The sequence below is a fragment of the Mauremys mutica genome, chromosome 5 (genome assembly GCF_020497125.1).
Source record: "Mauremys mutica isolate MM-2020 ecotype Southern chromosome 5, ASM2049712v1, whole genome shotgun sequence".
NCBI lineage: Eukaryota > Metazoa > Chordata > Testudines > Geoemydidae > Mauremys > Mauremys mutica.
Window position 1 is genome coordinate 24,413,587 of NC_059076.1, and position 16,987 is coordinate 24,430,573.

General features: G+C 41.9%; 1 protein-coding gene across 4 annotated transcripts in view; it reads left to right on the plus strand.

The window, feature by feature from the left end:
• Positions 1-9,855, plus strand: part of AFF1 (AF4/FMR2 family member 1) — a 168,133-nt gene extending 158,278 nt beyond the window's left edge. For 3 of the 4 annotated variants that reach the window (XM_045018571.1, XM_045018573.1, XM_045018574.1), the window contains 5 exons: positions 32-103; positions 688-781; positions 900-943; positions 2,728-2,957; positions 6,153-9,855. In XM_045018571.1, coding sequence (XP_044874506.1) covers positions 32-103; positions 688-781; positions 900-943; positions 2,728-2,957; positions 6,153-6,274 — 562 coding nt within the window. In that variant the 3' untranslated portion in view covers positions 6,275-9,855. The remainder of the gene's footprint in view (positions 1-31; positions 104-687; positions 782-899; positions 944-2,727; positions 2,958-6,152) is intronic. The other variant, XM_045018572.1, reaches the window with a different exon arrangement.
• The last annotated feature ends 7,132 nt before the right edge of the window (positions 9,856-16,987 follow it).

The following is a 16,987-nucleotide window of genomic DNA, read 5'->3' on the forward strand; positions in this document are numbered from 1 at the left end:
CATTAATTAATTTTGTTTTGTTTTCTTACAGATTTATAATGACATTAAAATCCTTTTCAGATACCTCGGCATCTGCACATGAAAAAATCTTTGCTGTTTTGTGGTATGTGGCTATCTCCCTCACCTCCCCACCCCCAGTTGCGACATTTTATATTCTCTTTTTGAACCTGGTAGATTGAAAGACCTTTCATTCTGAGGGGTGGAGGGTTGGGCTAAACTGATAGTTACGTTTATGCAGAAACTTTGTAGTAGAGTGAACTCTGAAATATCTCCTTTTAAAATGAACTGGCATATCCGTACGGAGCCATGTGTGTAAGGTTAAGGTTCTAAATCTCACTTGATATGCTGGTAATTTAAGCGTCCGTAAAGGCTTAAGCTGATTTGCCTGACAAGGTTTCTGAGCTGTGTAATTGAAGCCACGGTTGAACATACCCAAGTCAACTCTGGGCACAGGGTATATTAGGCCCATAACACCTGTTAGGAGTTGTGCATCTACTTCCCTGACTGTTCCTGTTTTTCTCCGACATGATCTTCTCTCAGTGGCTGTCTGGGGTATATGGGGAAGGAAGCACAAACTTTCTTCAATTTGCAGTAAAATGGATGTATATGTCCTCAGGCTCTGCAAGAAGAATTGCTGCTGGAGTGGCGTTGAATGTTCTGACACTGATTCCTGGTTTTTGTTCACAGCATGCGCTGCCAATCCATTCTGCACATGGCAATGTTTCGTTACAAAAAAGACACTGCAGTAAAGTATTCCCGAACCCTCAATGAACACTTCAAGGTAGGGTTTGATTGCATTATTTAATAGGTTTCAAATTAGAAAGATGGAAGAAGCTGCAAGTGTTCAATATAGGTCAATGTGAAACCCATATCTAACTAGACTTTCCTTTTTGCTACAGAATTCTTCCAGAGTCACGCAAGCACCTTCTCCATGTGTTGCAAGGTATTATTTAAAATGCATATTAAAATCTCTCTCGTAGTGTGTTAACAGAAGCAGTTTGCCTACACATTTGAATTGCAGACTTTTTTTTGCAAGGAGGTTCATAGACTATCAGGGTTGGAAGGGACCTCAGGAGGTCATCTAGTCCAACCCCCTGCTCAAAGCAGGACCAATCCCCAGACAGATTTTTGCCCCAGATCCCTAAATGGCCCCTTCAAAGATTGAACTAAAACCCCTGGGTTTAGCAGGCCAATGCTCAAACCACTGAGCTATCCCTCCCCCTGGTTGAGTGCATTGAATCACTTCCTGTTTTATGGGTTGGAATAACATTCTTAAAATATTTATCTGCATCTTATTTCTTTCCCTCACTTCAATTTACAGAGAGAGGTTTGTTTATTTTATTTTATTTTATTTTTATTTTACAGACAATATAAACCCACTCTGTGTCATACACGTTATTGTCCTATCAAAGAATAAGGGAAAGAGAGAATGCATTAGAAACTGTTGTTTGTAGAGGTCCCATTGTTTTGATCTTTGTCCTGGGTTAATAGATCCAGAGGACAGATGTTGGATTTTCCTCCTCTTGGGATTTGTAAATGTATCCACCTCTCCTGTCATCCCTCCTGTCCGTGCATACAGATGCTGTACTACTCACAGTAGTACATGTTGAATTTTAGATTAGCTTTTAGCTGGTGTTTTGACACTTTCTTGTGAGTTGATTCCCCTGACAGAAACTTTTTTAAAAATTTCTTGCTGATAATTGATGCTTTTTGCTACCTTTGTGTGTCTGCATCGGAGTTACTGTGGATATGGCAGCGAAAGAAACATAAAAGCTGTCTTCTACAAATTGATGCTGGACCTGATTTTCAACAGGCTAGCATGCAGTTAAAGCAATTGCATGTGCAAATAGGGGATATGTGCCCGCACGTGGCCAAGTGTGCATCCTATTGGCAACTTGTAAACAAATCAGGCTTTTGTGCATACTCTGTTGTGGCAATTGAGTGTCTTAAGTGCAAGCTAGGCATGCAATTCCAGTCATACCTCTTTGAAAATATTTTGAAAGAATGCTTATGTATTATAATATTGGTTCTGAAAGCACCATCACTCCTACCATGGCCTATCACAGTGAGGTTAATTAAACTGAAAGTCTCCCAAGGAAAGTGGTGGAAGCTCCATCATGTGGATAATTTAAACTGGACTAGGTGAAGCAGTAGAAAATATACCTTACACAGTCTCTGGAGGATGGACTAGCTGACCAAATAGATCTGTTCTATCTCAAGTTTCCATAAGCACAAATGCAGATCTGCAAAGAGATTTGGATTGAGACACTAATTATGAATATCCATCAAAAGCCTAAACTCTTTAATGTGGAGATCATGACTTCATGGAATGGGATTCATTAGCTAAAACACTTAAATAACCAGACCAAGATTTTCAGAAGTGAATACAGATTGAGTACCCAACTTGGGACTTTGAGTGGGTGCTCAGCATGTTTTGAAAATCAGGGGTCTTAAATTGAGCAACCAAAATCCCAAGTCACTTTTGAAAATCTTGGCCTCACTTTTTAAGTACAGTAATGCAGTTGGTGCTATCTATCTTGCCTGCCTTGGTGATGAACGCACCTTAGTCCTCAGCCTTGTACGTCACAGTGCTCTTGCTGAGCATGGGTATTTGACACCAGAACTCTGTCTGATGGTGGGTGGCTCATAAAAACAGAAGTCTGGGTGTTTTGTGGCAAATCATTAACCTGTTACCTTACGGCTTCATGATGTCATCTTCTTCCTCAGAAGCACAGGCACACCTTCTCCTCTTTCCCCGATGCCCTCTCCTGCCAGCTCTGTGAGTTCCCAGCCAGGATCAAACGCTAGCAACTGTGGCAGTGGAGGCATTGGTTCTTCAATCAACACCCTACATAATATCCCAAGCATAACCTTTTCCTATGTCAACATCACTTCCTATATCCTCTATGCCTATGATATTTGGGAGCAGGCCGATGCATTGGCCAGGAAGAATAAGGGTAAGGTTTATTGCCCTAGGCTTCTCCTTCTAATATTGTCTGAGAAAGATTGATTAGTTTAAAATAAAGTGAAAGGGGAATTTAAAGTGGTAAAAATCAAGCTCACCATTTAAAGGTGACCTGTAAAACCTTTTCAGATTCACTCACTTTTTCAGCTTATGGATTTGTGGTCCATGAAGAGCCACTTCTGCTTTATTTATTTATTTTTGTCTAAGCTCCTGGTTTCATTAGTTTTTACATTAAAAACGGTGGCTCTGACCTCTCCTCATAGAAGAACCTGCATGAAGAGTGCTTGAGCATTGGCCCCTACTAACATCATTCCTGTTTCCATGCCAAGCACTTGCAAAGAGGATTCCCCAATCTCTGTCACACTCTTTACTAAGACATTATCATGGTTAAATCTGTGACATGGCGGCTGTCTCTCAGCACAGATAGCGAGAGAGGAAGAAAAGCTCAGATTATGGTCAGTCATTAACATGGGGCTTGTGAGGTAATTTTTTTGCAGAAACGCAAGCTATTGAAGACACAGGGATGTGTTCAAAAGGCAAACTTGAAGAAGGAATAAAAGTAGAAAGTTCCATGTGTCTTGTTAGAATACTAGGAGGACTTGACATATAAGTTAAAATGTTCAGTCAGGCAGCATGGAGTGTTAGAAAAATCCTAATGCCGTGAAGCTTTTTCTATCTAATGGACTACATCTTCACAAGACCTAAGCTGTAAAAATCAGTGTATTTCTATTGGTGATAAGCCAGGACATGAGGTAGGCACTGTGTATAACCCCAGGTAGATAATTATGAGAGAAGAGCCATGGATAGAGTAAGGTCAAACTGAAAACTCACTTCCTGATGGTCTCTTAACATAAGGGGAATAAAGGTTACCAATAATTCTATGGAGTAAATATTTCCAAGGGAATTGATGTCTGTAAAGGAAGACAATAAATATTCATGTTGTCTGTTCAGGATATAATGGTGCCATGGAGTGTGTCAGGACTGAGCCATTAAGAGCTGCCATGTAAAAAATTGATGCCAAAGGAGGAGGCTTCTCAGATATTAAACGTGGGGGAATGGGAGTGCAGAGTGGGGAGAAAATAAAATGAATGGACCACGTGTTGGCCCCAGCTCCCCTCCTTTTACACCACTGTGGTGGCATGAAAGGAACAGAAAGCACAGGCGAGTCCGCTAGTGCTAGGAAATCCCCAGTGGATGTAGAACAGGCATAATTGGCTCCTGTGCCGTCTTCAGTGTGCTCCGATGGTCCCCACAAGTACTCCTGTTCTTTTTACTTTTTAAAAGTTCTGTACATGTTAAAGTAAATACTGTAAACTTCAGAATTTAGCTTCTGCAGTAACAAGTGACCGTTGAAAATGGCTGAAGGGCTTCAACACACAACTGACAGGACAGCGAGACTCATGAAAATGGTGAGAGGCGGCAAAGGGATATAGTAAGAGAGGGGCCAAAGAGCTCCATGAAACTTTTAAAGAAAAGTCAAGTTAAAGACAAGGGTGTTTGAAATATTAGTGAAAAAGGGAATCTTGAATCCTTTTTCGTTCTTTTACCGTATTCTCCTGCTACTAACTATTTTTAAAGGGGAAGGAAATGTTAGGTGGTTTTAAATTTAAAAAAAAATTATACATCGATATTCTAATTCCATCAACACAGAGCAGGCTGTGCTTTGGTAATTCATTAAGATGTGCATCAGGTTTCTGAAGGTACTCAGAGTACACCACGATACGTCTATACAAGTACATAAGTACATCACCTGAGTATTTAAGCACCTCTCAAGAGTTTAAATATAGAAATTACAATCTTTTCCTTCCTTCCCTGTATGTAGGAGGAAAAGCTTGATTAGTTTGAGGGTTTAAAGATGCCTGTAGGCCAATAGCATTGCCTCTACTGAAGGTTGCCTATCACTTCCCTGTATTCAGTTGCTTATAACTTTGCCAAACTCGAACTGTTAAGTCTTTTTCATGCCGGGTGTCTGCCTCAGGCTAATTTTTTCCATGAAGTTTCAGATACAGTGGTTCAGCCATTTCTCAGAATTGAGCTTTTTCATGTTAAAAATAATTCTTACCACCATTTTGTTGAGATTTGGCACCTTCATGCTTTGGAGCAAAGGCTTGGAATTTGGCCAGGGGGTCAGTCGCCATGATGTCAGGGGTGGGTGTCATTATGAAAATTCACCTGAATTTGGCTGATTTCCAAGCCTCTCAGGGAAAAAAATCCGTTTGCATGTGCTCAGCAGAGACTTGTCAGAGTTCGGCAGCTAAATTCTCTGAAGATTCCATGTGCACTCAGCGTGCTCCAACCCCTCACAGCTCCTACCTGCTGACCAGACTCTGTGTGTGCCATCCACACAGAGTGACTGAGCCGAGCACTCATCGTTGCAGTTTAAATCAGTTGGAGCGGTGCTTTGAACTTAAGGTGTATAAAAATGCTAAGTGCTCTGAAAACCCGAGCCCTAGACATATCAAGTTGGACCCAAAATTAGAGGACACTTTTTGCAATTTTGGCCTTAGTCTCTGTGCCTCTGTTCTCCATGTGTAAAATGAGTATACCACCGCCTCACTTCAGAGGGTGTGGAAAGATACATTGATTATATTTATAAAGCACTCCAATAGTAAGCCAGAACCACCATAGAAATGCTATGAAGAAATTATTTTTTTATTCAGCGCAGAGTTTGGATAGTATCTGGTAAACGGGGCCTGAGGCCACAAATTGAATATAGAGGGTACAAAGAAATACTGAACAACTTCCCATTCACTGACTAAGGCAGGCGTTCTATGCAAAATATAGCATGTGATTATGTAACTTAAAGACAGTATCATAATGCATAGGTACAAGGGAGCCGACTTAAGTTGCATAAGCAACTGAAAATCGGCATTTCCTATCTTGTAAGTGCTTGATTTTGCAACTTTAATTTTCTTTTAGCATAGCTTGCATTGTTTTATGTAATGTATAGTGTGTGTGTGGTGTGTTCATGTAAATTGGGTGTCTTCTATGCCTGTGTTAAGCATCTTAACATACCACTAATATTTATGAATGAAACTTCTTGTGCGTTAATGGCATGTTTAATCATGTTACTTACTTATTATAAAATATTTTCTGTTTCTCTTGTCGCATCTCTTTTCCCTTCAGATGTGTCTCCTGTGTAAAAACTGACTAACCACTTTTTTCTTTTTCCCTCCCATCTTTCTAGAATTCTTTGCTGAACTCAGTACAGCAGTGTGCCCTCTGGCACTGAACAGTAGTATGACTGAACTGGTACACTACACTAGGCAGGGTTTACAGTGGCTGAGACTGGAAACAAATACGCCTTAACTGGTGCTCAAGGTGGTTAATGCCTTGAACTCTTTTGCACTTTGGAAGCCTCAGAAACAGTCTGTCTGGCTGAATCGTTGGATACAAAGCGCCTGGAAGGGAAAATAAAGCAAGATGGAAGGGATCTAACTACACTGGAGAACTTTTGAACTGTGTTTCTAGGGTGGCACTTGGCCACCTTGAAGAGATGAAGGGAGGCCTCAGAGTTGATGATGCCTGTCTTTAAAAGGACAAAGTGCAATGTACTGTCTGAAAGGTTCAATGTGTTGGTGGTCTGTAAACATTTCTATAAATGAATAACCAGCAAGACAAAAATCACATGTGAAGAAGTGCCGACAAGAAGGAAGTCCACCTCCAAAAGTTATTATGCAACATCTCAAAAGCCACAGCAGTCACATGTCCATCAGAAAGTTCAGAGAAGTGTTTTTGCAAACCACAGCTGCAATCCATGATGTATGTTGTTCTTCCTCGGAGTTGGGAGGTCAGGGAGAGGACAAGACCTGAACGGAACCAAACAGCATTATGTTAAACTAGAAACAGCAAAGCAATCTGCCTTGCCCACTTCCTAACCATACCCTACTGCATTTATAAATCAACTGTTGTACTGATACTCTTGAAACTGATTGCAACCACTGCCTTCAGCATTGCAAGTTCACTTAGTAGATCACCATTGCTTTGATTTTTTTTCTTCTTTACACACACACACACACACACACACACACAGCAAACCATTAACTCTCAAACTGTTTCAGTTGTGGTATTGCTTAGTTTGGGCCTCGTACGTCAAACACAGTTGGAGTGGGGAAGTTAAGGAGCACGTAAGGATTGTGCTGTTTTCCTCTGGAAGGAAGGCAGGGAGTTGTCACTGTGCATCCTCTCAGATTGTTGCTGATTAGGTATGAAGGAGAGGGAAGGTAAGGGACAGTCAGAATGGTTCATTGTGGTTGTGCAAACATTATGCTGAGTTGCAGATCTTTAAATCAGGAGGAATTGCTTCTGCATAAGGTGGTATCTGCTTTCACTATACCTGGAAATAAAGGGTCAAATTTTTGCCCTTGGATATTCACACACAATCACATTGATTTTTTCAGTGGATATCTGAGAGCAGGCTTGGCACTGAAGTCTTGTAACCCTCATATGGGAGATACTCCCATTTCATGGCAAAGCTATAGGTTTTGCCCAGCAACTCAAAACCTATCTTCAGAGGAACACAAATGAGAATATTCAGCTATTCTTGTTAGATTTGCAAGCAGCTCTTCTTTACCATAAGTTGTGTTTTTAAAGATATGATTATGCAGATGACAGTAACACTGAAGAATACATTCACAATATTTTTATATCCAGTTAGATGGCAAAGAATTCCTATTGTGTAAAGCTTTCTGCCATCCTCATATCTAATAGTGTGCCTTAGCTCTCCAGTCCTCTCAACCAGCACTCGACTTATGCTAGACTGCTGGGAATGCTGATGCCCAAATGAATTGTGCATATCGATTTTACAGAAAGGAAAACCTTTGCAATGAATTGGCCCCTTTTCCCCATTGTAAAAGGAAGCATTTGCACATACCGTGTATCCATATAGAAACAGATCTATACATGTGCTGTAATGAAGCAATACTCCTTCTCCGAGGTGCCTGTTGGAGGGTTTTAGGGTTCAATAAAATATAAGCAAGAGGTCTGAATTTCCAAAAGCTGTTCCTTTTAAAGCCGTGTCCCTGACCCATGTACGACTGGGACAGTCCCTTGCAACATGAGGCCCAAGAAAGCTCCCATGTAGATAGCGGAAGGGAAGCATGCCTCTTTGGAGAGCCTTATGAGAAAACGAGTCCCCACCTCTTGCATTAACAGAGAAATAAGCACAAGAACATTCCATTCTCTCTTCTCCTCTGGCTGCACGGAACCTTCAGAAACCTCCTCATGTCTTACCACTTTGTTAAAGCCGTAGTTCATTTCAGGGATAAGCCATCCTAACCATTGGAAGCAAGTTCCATATTTCTCTCCCAGTTTATATATAATAATATATATACACACATGCATATTCCTTTTGGAAGGAATAACTGATTCAAATAAACACACACAGTCCAGGGGTTTATTAATGTTAATTTTGTTCTCAGGAAGCATGGGAAGGGCATAGAAAAGTAAGGCCCTTCTGCACACTTTGGAGCCTGCGATCTGATACAAGTATAACTAACAAGCTGGAGTTCCAGACTGATTGAAATCCTCTTCTTATTTTTGTCTTGCAGTGCAGCTTGCCTTAATGTTACAGGTGAGGAGGAGGGGAAAGAAAGGGTTATTACCACCACCTGACTTAGGAATCAGAATGGGACTCTGCAGGAGCCAGAGGAGACTCTTAGGGATAGATTTAAGGATAAATGAGGACCCAGATTCAGTGCGACTCCCATACATACATTCCTCCTGCAGCCCCCTCTCCACCCTTCAGACAGCCACTTCCATCCCAACACAGACAGACTCTCCCTCCTAAACAAGATGGCCCAGCCCAACTGGAAGCAGGACTTCGGTTGTGAATTGTGCTGAGGCCTGCTATTTTGCTTCTGACTTACTGCTCCACCTGAATGCCCTCTGATCGTCGACCCCAGATTCCAAGGGACCTGCCTAAGCCCACCTGTGAACACTTGATTAATTGGATAGTGCTATTCCTACAAGACAGCTAGCTAAAGGGAGTGGAAGGGCAAAGGCCTTGTCAAGAGGAGATCTGCTTAATGCAGAGGCGCTGCTGCCAGCCGCTGCCTTACAGGATTATTTACGAGCAATTAACAAAGAATGTCGACCCAAACCCTCTTGCGATACGTGGGGCCCAGCCCTGCTCCCCGTGAATCTGGCAGCAAACCTCCCATTTACTTCAGTGGGAGCAAGATTACGCCCATAGTCAGTACAGGCTCCATAAGTGGAGAGTAGTCAGTAGGGAGCAAACTACAAATCAGAAAGCTACATTCTATTATTTCCCTTTGCAGGGACTCCATAAATAGTAGTAACTGGAAAGAAATGCTACCCATCTTCAGCCTAGAGCCAGGGTCGAGGCCCATTGAAGTGAAGGGAAAGATCGACATTGACTTCAGTGGGCCCTGGGCCAGGCCCTTAGGGAGGAGCAAGAAAATAATGAAATAGTATTTGCCATTGCAAAAAAAGAAAAGGTGGAGATAAGAGCGAGTCCTGTGAGGCGTGAAGGGGGCAGCAGTCGCAAGGCAGCAGCCTTCCCATGCAATATTTATTTAGAAGTAATTAATGTATTTAAATTGTCAAATATTCTATATCTAAGATGCCATTATTTAATAGTTCAAAAGCCCCATTCACACTGGAGACATGGAGCTCTTCTGTAACGGAGTCAGAGTTTGACTGCAATATTGTTTAAAAAGGCAAAGTCCTTTTTTGCTTTTGTTTGTTTTGTTCTTGTCCCCATCCATCCCCCCCTCCCCCATCCTTGGTTCCACGTATAAATCTGTACATTTAAATTTATTTTGGGGTGCGTCTCCATCATGTAAATAACCTTTTCTGCCCTGTGTGTGATGGAATTTCCAAACTGATTGATTCATTCATGTGGGGAAATAAAATAAATATTAAATGAAGTAACCGGTTCATTGAGTTGCTGTGAGAGTCCTCAAGTTCTCAGCCTGTCGTAGAGGCAGTCGCTAGCTGCCCTTCCCACTCTGCATGGCAGTGTTTGGTTTCTAAATTATTTTTATTTAAGCGTAACTTGCTGTACTAGAAGATGCTGTTTGAAGTTCTCCTGTATTTAACACTTAATGCCCTTTCCTGTTGGATAACGAACGGGTGGCTGAAATCCAAAGGTTCTGTGAGACGGGAGCGTTACAACATGGAGACGTCAGCCCTGCATCCTAATGTAGGATATTTCATGAGATCTCTGAGCAATCTGATCTTTAATGTCCAATACTGACTGGTTTGTGAATGGCTGTTGAGAGGCAAAGGTATGGGCCTTTTTTAAAATAGTCTAACAAATCAGTTGAGAGCAATAATGGAAGACCAGATTTGTGGTTGTGGTGTGCTATGCACATGCCATGAACACGTTTCAAGGCGTGATATGGGAGAAAGCAGTGTTCACTCAGTGAGTAAACAACACTCTAATCCTCACCCACACTGTAATGTAGTAATATATTTATAAAACACTGTGGAGAGGAGAGTTCTGACTGCCTCAGATTTGGTTTCCTGATGCCCAAAGTTGTGATTGTCATCACTCAGTCTGAGTGCTTCCTCCATTTTCAATTTCTGTTCTCTCCAGAATCAATGAGAAAGGGAGTTTGTTTCTCTTGAGTGGCCTTATGCTTGTTTGTGTTGGGTTTTCTTTTCCTCTCTGTGTTGTGTTGAGAATGTAATTGTTCCTTGGAAGGATGATTTTTGCATATCTGTAGGCACTACTGTGATAGAATTCAGGTCATTTTTGCAACATGCATTACACCTAAGAGAATATTTCCTAATGGTGGGCCCTTTTTTTATGTAGTTTGTAATATGTAGTGACTGCTGAACCCTGTTTAATATTCATGAGATCTGTTGCTGTTACAAATATAGAAATATAAAGGATTTTTTTAAGCAAATGCATTTTTTCACTGCACGTTTAAAATCCCAAAGACAAGACTTTTATTGAAGTAGGAAAACAAAAAAGGACCATAAAGCTAAAATTTAAAATATGAAACACTCATGCCCAGGTTAGCAGCTTACACTACTTTCATTGCAACACAGGCACAATGAGCCTGATTCTGCTCTCATTCACGTTAGTAATTGGGAGTGAATTCATTGAAGCTAATGTTTCAAGCGGTATGGAATTAAACTTGGGCCCAGAGATTGATTTAGAGTTCTGTAGTCTAAGAAAAGACCCTGTGAAAAATTGCTTTTGGTTTTGGCACTCCTACGATGTATGATGTAGGTTTGGTTTGGTTTTGGTGAGGTGGTAGGGTGCTATGTTCTTATCTCTCCTTCCTGGAGACACTTAAACTGAATGAAATAGATGATTTATAACCTGGTTGTCCAAAAAAAGCCCCACCCCAACTCCCTGTTTCACAATGAGAATTGTTTTACAAAGTATTGATCAAACTCCACCGGGGAAAAGGAAAAAAAGGTGGGGATGGAGGGATGAAGGAAAGGAAATGTATAAGAAGATTAAGAAGGACGCAGATCAACTTTGAAATCACCTATAGCAAATGAGGTAGGAAACAGTCATTTTGAGACTTTAAGTAAAATGCAAGAGAAAGCACTTGTACATTTTTGTTATAAGGATTCCCCACCCCCCAAGAATATTGCATATGAAGGTGGGGAAATTTTGATTCTTTGCACAACAATTTTTGCTCGTCACTATAACTCCCTGTAGTCTTTTATACTCCAGAAATGGGAACATGAAAGCCAGCACTAGGTACCAGTCTCTGAGAAACAACCTTCCACTCAATGGACCAGATCCTCAGCAGGTGTACGTAGGCACAGCTCCATTAAATCAACCCTCCTATTTACACCAACTGGGAATTTGATACTATGCTATTTCATTAACTTGTGGTAAGATTTCTTATTCCCAGGTTCTCCATTTCGATTTCCCTCGCCAGTTTGAAGTCTTACACTAAACAGAGCAGAGGATAAAATGGTAGTGCCAGAATTCCTCTGCACTTTAGTATTATCATACTGAGCTGAAAACAAAAGATGAAATATGTAGACTGGACAAACCCTGTAAGTATGTACAGTGCATAGAAGTCTATTTGCAGAGAGAGTGTGGGTCCAGTCAAATTGGCCTGACTTTTCATGAGGGTGGGTTTCCCTGGGAATGTGTTATGAGGGTTATTTTAAAGAAATGTTTGTTATTTGATATCAGAGGAGTAGCCGTGTTAGTCTGGTTCTGTAGAAGCAGCAAAGAGTTCTGTGGCACCTTATAGACTAACAGACGTTTTGCAGCATGAGCTTTCGTGGGTGAATACCCACTTCTTCAGATGCAAGTCTTGCATCTGAAGAAGTGGGTATTCACCCACGAACGCTCATGCTGCAAAACGTCTGTTAGTCTATAAGGTGCCACAGAACTCTTTGCTGCTTGTTATTTGATGTATTTATTGACCAACCTAATTATGAAATGATGTATAATTTATTTTGAGTTTGCTTCATCTTATAGTTAACACTTGTATTTTTCTCTTCTTTGACTCTGCTTATCTCATTCCCTTTTGGAGGCCAATAACACTTTTTGGCTGTGAAGCCAAACAGCTGCAATAAGTTTGAATGCAATCTCTGAGCCCCAGACCTTTCTCCAAACACTACATTATCTTTTTGGCAACCTTTGCTTTGTATCCATTGCACTTTTAGTAACCACCATTGATCAACAGTATTCCTGGGCCAGCAACAGCATTTCTGAATTTGTTTTCATATATTATCTGCTTTTCTGAAGCTATGAACTGTATGAATACTAACCGCACCACATTGCCACCTGTTTTGCATGGATCTGTCTTGTTAAGGTACAGTAAAGCAGAGGTTGACTTTTTCTTTGGGGCCAGTATTTCATCTCATAACAATGCACCAATGTTGTTTGACCTTGTTAAATAAGCAAACAAACGAAAATGCAACCCAACTGATGTCTCTTTATACATTTATTTTTTTGGTAAATTGAAGGTGCATGTCTGTCCACTGGGGGAATGTCTGGTTCTTGTCAATGTTTAGATTCCATGCATGGTCTGTCATAATCAAAAAGTATTTCTAAGATGATCAAGTTTGTAAACCTTTTGCTTGCCATAGGAATCACAGTAGGAGGGAGGGATAGCTCAGTGGTTTGAGCACTGGCCTGCTAAACCTGGGTTGTGAGTTCAATCCTTGAGGGGGCCACATAAGAATCTGGGGTAAAAATCTATTTCGGGATTGGTCCTGCTTTGAGTAGGGTTTTGGACTAGATGATCTCCTGAGGTCCCTTCCAACTCTATGATTCTATGAAGCTATGATTAAACTCCCTGAACTGAGCTGTTTTCAGTAGTTTTGCTAGCTATTTTGAATTACATAGAGAATGGTCTAGTTTTCTTTCAGAATGCCTTGAGAGTCTGAGGGTTAGGGACTTCTGATGCTCAGTAGTGAAATATAATTTTCAGAATGAAGGCAGAGGGGTGAAGGTCATAAGAATAGTGTTTTTTTTTGTTAAAAGACGATAGCACAGGCAGTATTAATGTTGCCAACGGTCCAGGCTGAGAGTGAATCATGGCATATTGATAAACTACTGTACGTCCGCTCAGTTGGCAAGTACACGGTCTTTTTCTGTCCAGATTGTTGCTGTGTGATTGTGTTTTGTGTTCCTCTCCCCCATTGAGTTAGTGGGTAAATCAAGTGTTATCACCCTCAATGTTTGTGTGTGTGTGTGTGTGTTTTTAGTTTTTAAAAGTAAATTGTCTAGTTTATGATTGGGGAACACTGGTCTTCCTTAAAAGTAACAATGTTGGATCGTCCTTAACGATCTCTCCTCATCAGCAGTTCTTCACATGTAATGGGGCACGGCTGTGGTCGTGGAGCCCAATTCTGAAAGGTGCTGAGCTCTTTCAACACCTGTCGGCTTCACTGGGAGCTGAGGGTGTTCAGCACCTTGCGAGATGAGGCCTTTTATGGGAAGATGTGTAAAGAAAACCAGAATGGGGGAATTGATGTATTTTAACTACTTCCAGCAAAGAAACTGCATTCTGGGGCTTCTGTGAATAAGATTTAGCTGCCTTGTTCAGTCCTTTCAAGAGACTCAAACCAGATCTGTGATAAAACTTAGTTTATCCATTAAGGGAAAAAAATATGTGAAAGATTTCTCCAGAGAAATGTACCACAGATCTTCTGTTTGTTGTTCTCTGTATCAAGGATGAATTGCTCTCTCGCTCTCTCTCTCTCTATATATATCTGTATATATATATATATTTACATATTAAAGGAAATTTTGATTTATTTGTGTTTTAAATTCTTTTGACGAGAGATGTCAGGGTGGAACGTGTAAAGATAAAACATGTTTAGGAAAAAAATCATTGGTTTTCATGAACATGAGCAAGTCACTTTCACCAGCTTTGTGCTCCAGTTTCCCATGTGATACGTCCCTACCACATAGGGTATTGTGAGGCTGAGCTCTGTGGTTGGAGACTTCATGCACTACGGGCAAAGTATTATTGTCTCATGTTGATGGGATTGTGCTGTGTAACCCCCTTTTGGCTGCAGGCGTTGTACTCGTGAAAATAATCAGAGAGACAAGTTTTACTGGGGTGATGTGATCTCACCCAATAACAAGACCAGGTATCAAATTGCTGCTTCTTAATTTACAATTTATGTTTAACCCACTCCCTTGATATTTCAGTTTGGTTAGACCCTTAGGCCTCACTTCAGCAAAGTACCCAGGCACGTGCTTAAGTCCCTCTTGTTTTCAGTGGAAGTTAAGGATATGGGAGGTAGGTGTCTACATTTCCTGGTGGATCTAGGCCCATGATCTTAAATGTTTTGCTGAGTCGGGGCCTCAGAAAGGATCCATGCCCCCAAGGGGTGTGTGTGTATCTGTCTCTCTCTCTCTTTGACTTAATAGGTCTGATGCTGTTTGTTGTCTATTTAGTTTTATAGCAAAAGATGCAAAATAGGCACCTGGTTACATTTACTCAAGCACCTTTGGTAGTTATCTTAGCAAAACAGTCTCAACTAAATTAGCAACTAACCCTTAACCAAAAACTAAACGTCAGTACTCCTAGGGCTTCCCCCTCCTCAAATGCCTGGGTGAAAACATAGGCATGGCAGCATTCCCTGGAGATCAGCAGGCCGGTGGGTACTTTGGAGTTTAGTTACTTTACGTAGCACTGTATGTGTACACAAAGCTCTACAATAGAACATCAGTGCCACACTTAGAATGGGTCCCCATCTCAAAAGATTTAGAGCAGGGGTGGCCAAGCTGTGGCTTCGGAGCCACATGCAGCTCTTCACAGATTAATATGCGGCTCCTTGTATAGGCACCGACTCTGGGGCTGGAGCTACAGGTGCCAACTTTCCAATGTGCCGGGCGGTGCTCACTGTTCAACCCCTGGCTCTGCCACAGACCCTGCCCCCACTCCACACCTTCCCGCCCCCTCCCCTGAGCCTGCCGTGCCCTCGCTCCTCCCCCCCTCCGAGCCTCCTGCATGCCACAAAACAGCTGATTGGGAGGTGCGGGGTGGGAGCAAGAGGCACTGGAAGCAGGGGCGGGGGAGCTGATGAGGGGCTGATGAGGGGCTGCTGTCATTACAGGCAGGGAAAGAATGTGCACAATGTGGTGAGGGAATGCAGAAAAGATGGCTGTTCAGTAGTTAATTGAAGACTGAGATGAATGGAGCTTTCTGCTACCTTAGCAAGGGGCTGATCCCAGGCCTAGGGGATTATCATGAACTAACACTGTTTCAGTGCCATACCTCTGTGTATCATGGAAGAGGGCTCGGAAACCAAATTGGGTGAAGGAGAACAAAGTGGGATTTGCAGGAAGTGGAGGAGATGAGAGACTAGATGTAGACAAGAGCAGAGCCACAGAGGCCTCTGCAGGTGAGGAGAAGGTGGGTTGTGATTCAGAAGAAGTGGTAGCAGCTGTGGTGCCCTGTCACAGCTACAAGAAAGCTTATTTGGGCAGCAATATCTCCCTTTTCCTCTCCTTTCTGGAAATTCAGCCCTGCACTGCCCCTGATTTGCCAACCGCTTCCAGAACGTGATGGTGGGAGAGGACAAAGGGGAAGCCAGCTTTCTGGAGTGATGTTCTGGTCCACTGCTAAGTGCAGTGCTTTGGGTGGCTGTAATCTGCTCTGTTTGATTCAGCTGGCTGTTGTTCCGTCACCACGCTGACATACATTGTGTCAGGACAGTGCATGGCTTTACCAGCACATCCCAGTGGCCCATGCTGGATTAGGTGCACTGATGTGCACGGTTCTATTTTTTTTTCCACTCTTGCAAAATGTGTGCGGAAGGGGAGACAATTTACTTATGGTTCTTGGCCTGAGTGACCCATCATCCATCAAGCAAATGAAGACATGGAAATATTTTCTTGCTGGCTATGTAATTGTAAGCAAGTCTCTCTGCTACACCCAGGCACAATTATAACTGCATAGTTTCCTTCTTAGAGCACTAATTTTGGGGACCATTAATTTAATAAGCATTAGAGAAATTCTTCTGGTACATAGCCAGATTTAGTAGGGGCACCTCAGAAAGCAAGACATCCAGCCACAAGTATGCATGCTTGCTTGCTTCCCTGGTCCATAGCACGCCTCCAGGGGACCTCCAGCAATATGTGAACACTGGCTTCAGCAACCCTTCGTGTAGGCTCTGCACAACAATTAAAAGATCAAGTTATGGTTCCAGTGGAAAATCTTTAAAACTGGTCTAAGCCAGTTCAGATGAAAGCAAATTGCTGGACACAGGTTGAAGGGGGAAAAAGAGCAACTATTTATTTTTGTTACTTTAAAATGATGAAGCATGACAGCTTCTGCTCACCCTTTTGGCAGGCCAAGTCCTTCCCTTGTGGCAGAAATTCCATGGCTGTCTGCATACTTGTTTCTATTAGGACAGATTGAAGATGAAACTGACCTAGGAAGCCAAAAAGAGTCTCTTTAAAATGTCAAGAAGCGACAGCAGCACTGAACTTGCTGACAGAGCCAAGAAAACACTACAAATAAAAGTTAAATCTCCTGGCTAGCATTGCTCTATCTTTTGCCAGTTCCAGCCAAGAGAACACACAAAGGTTCACAAAACAAATACAGATGTGGC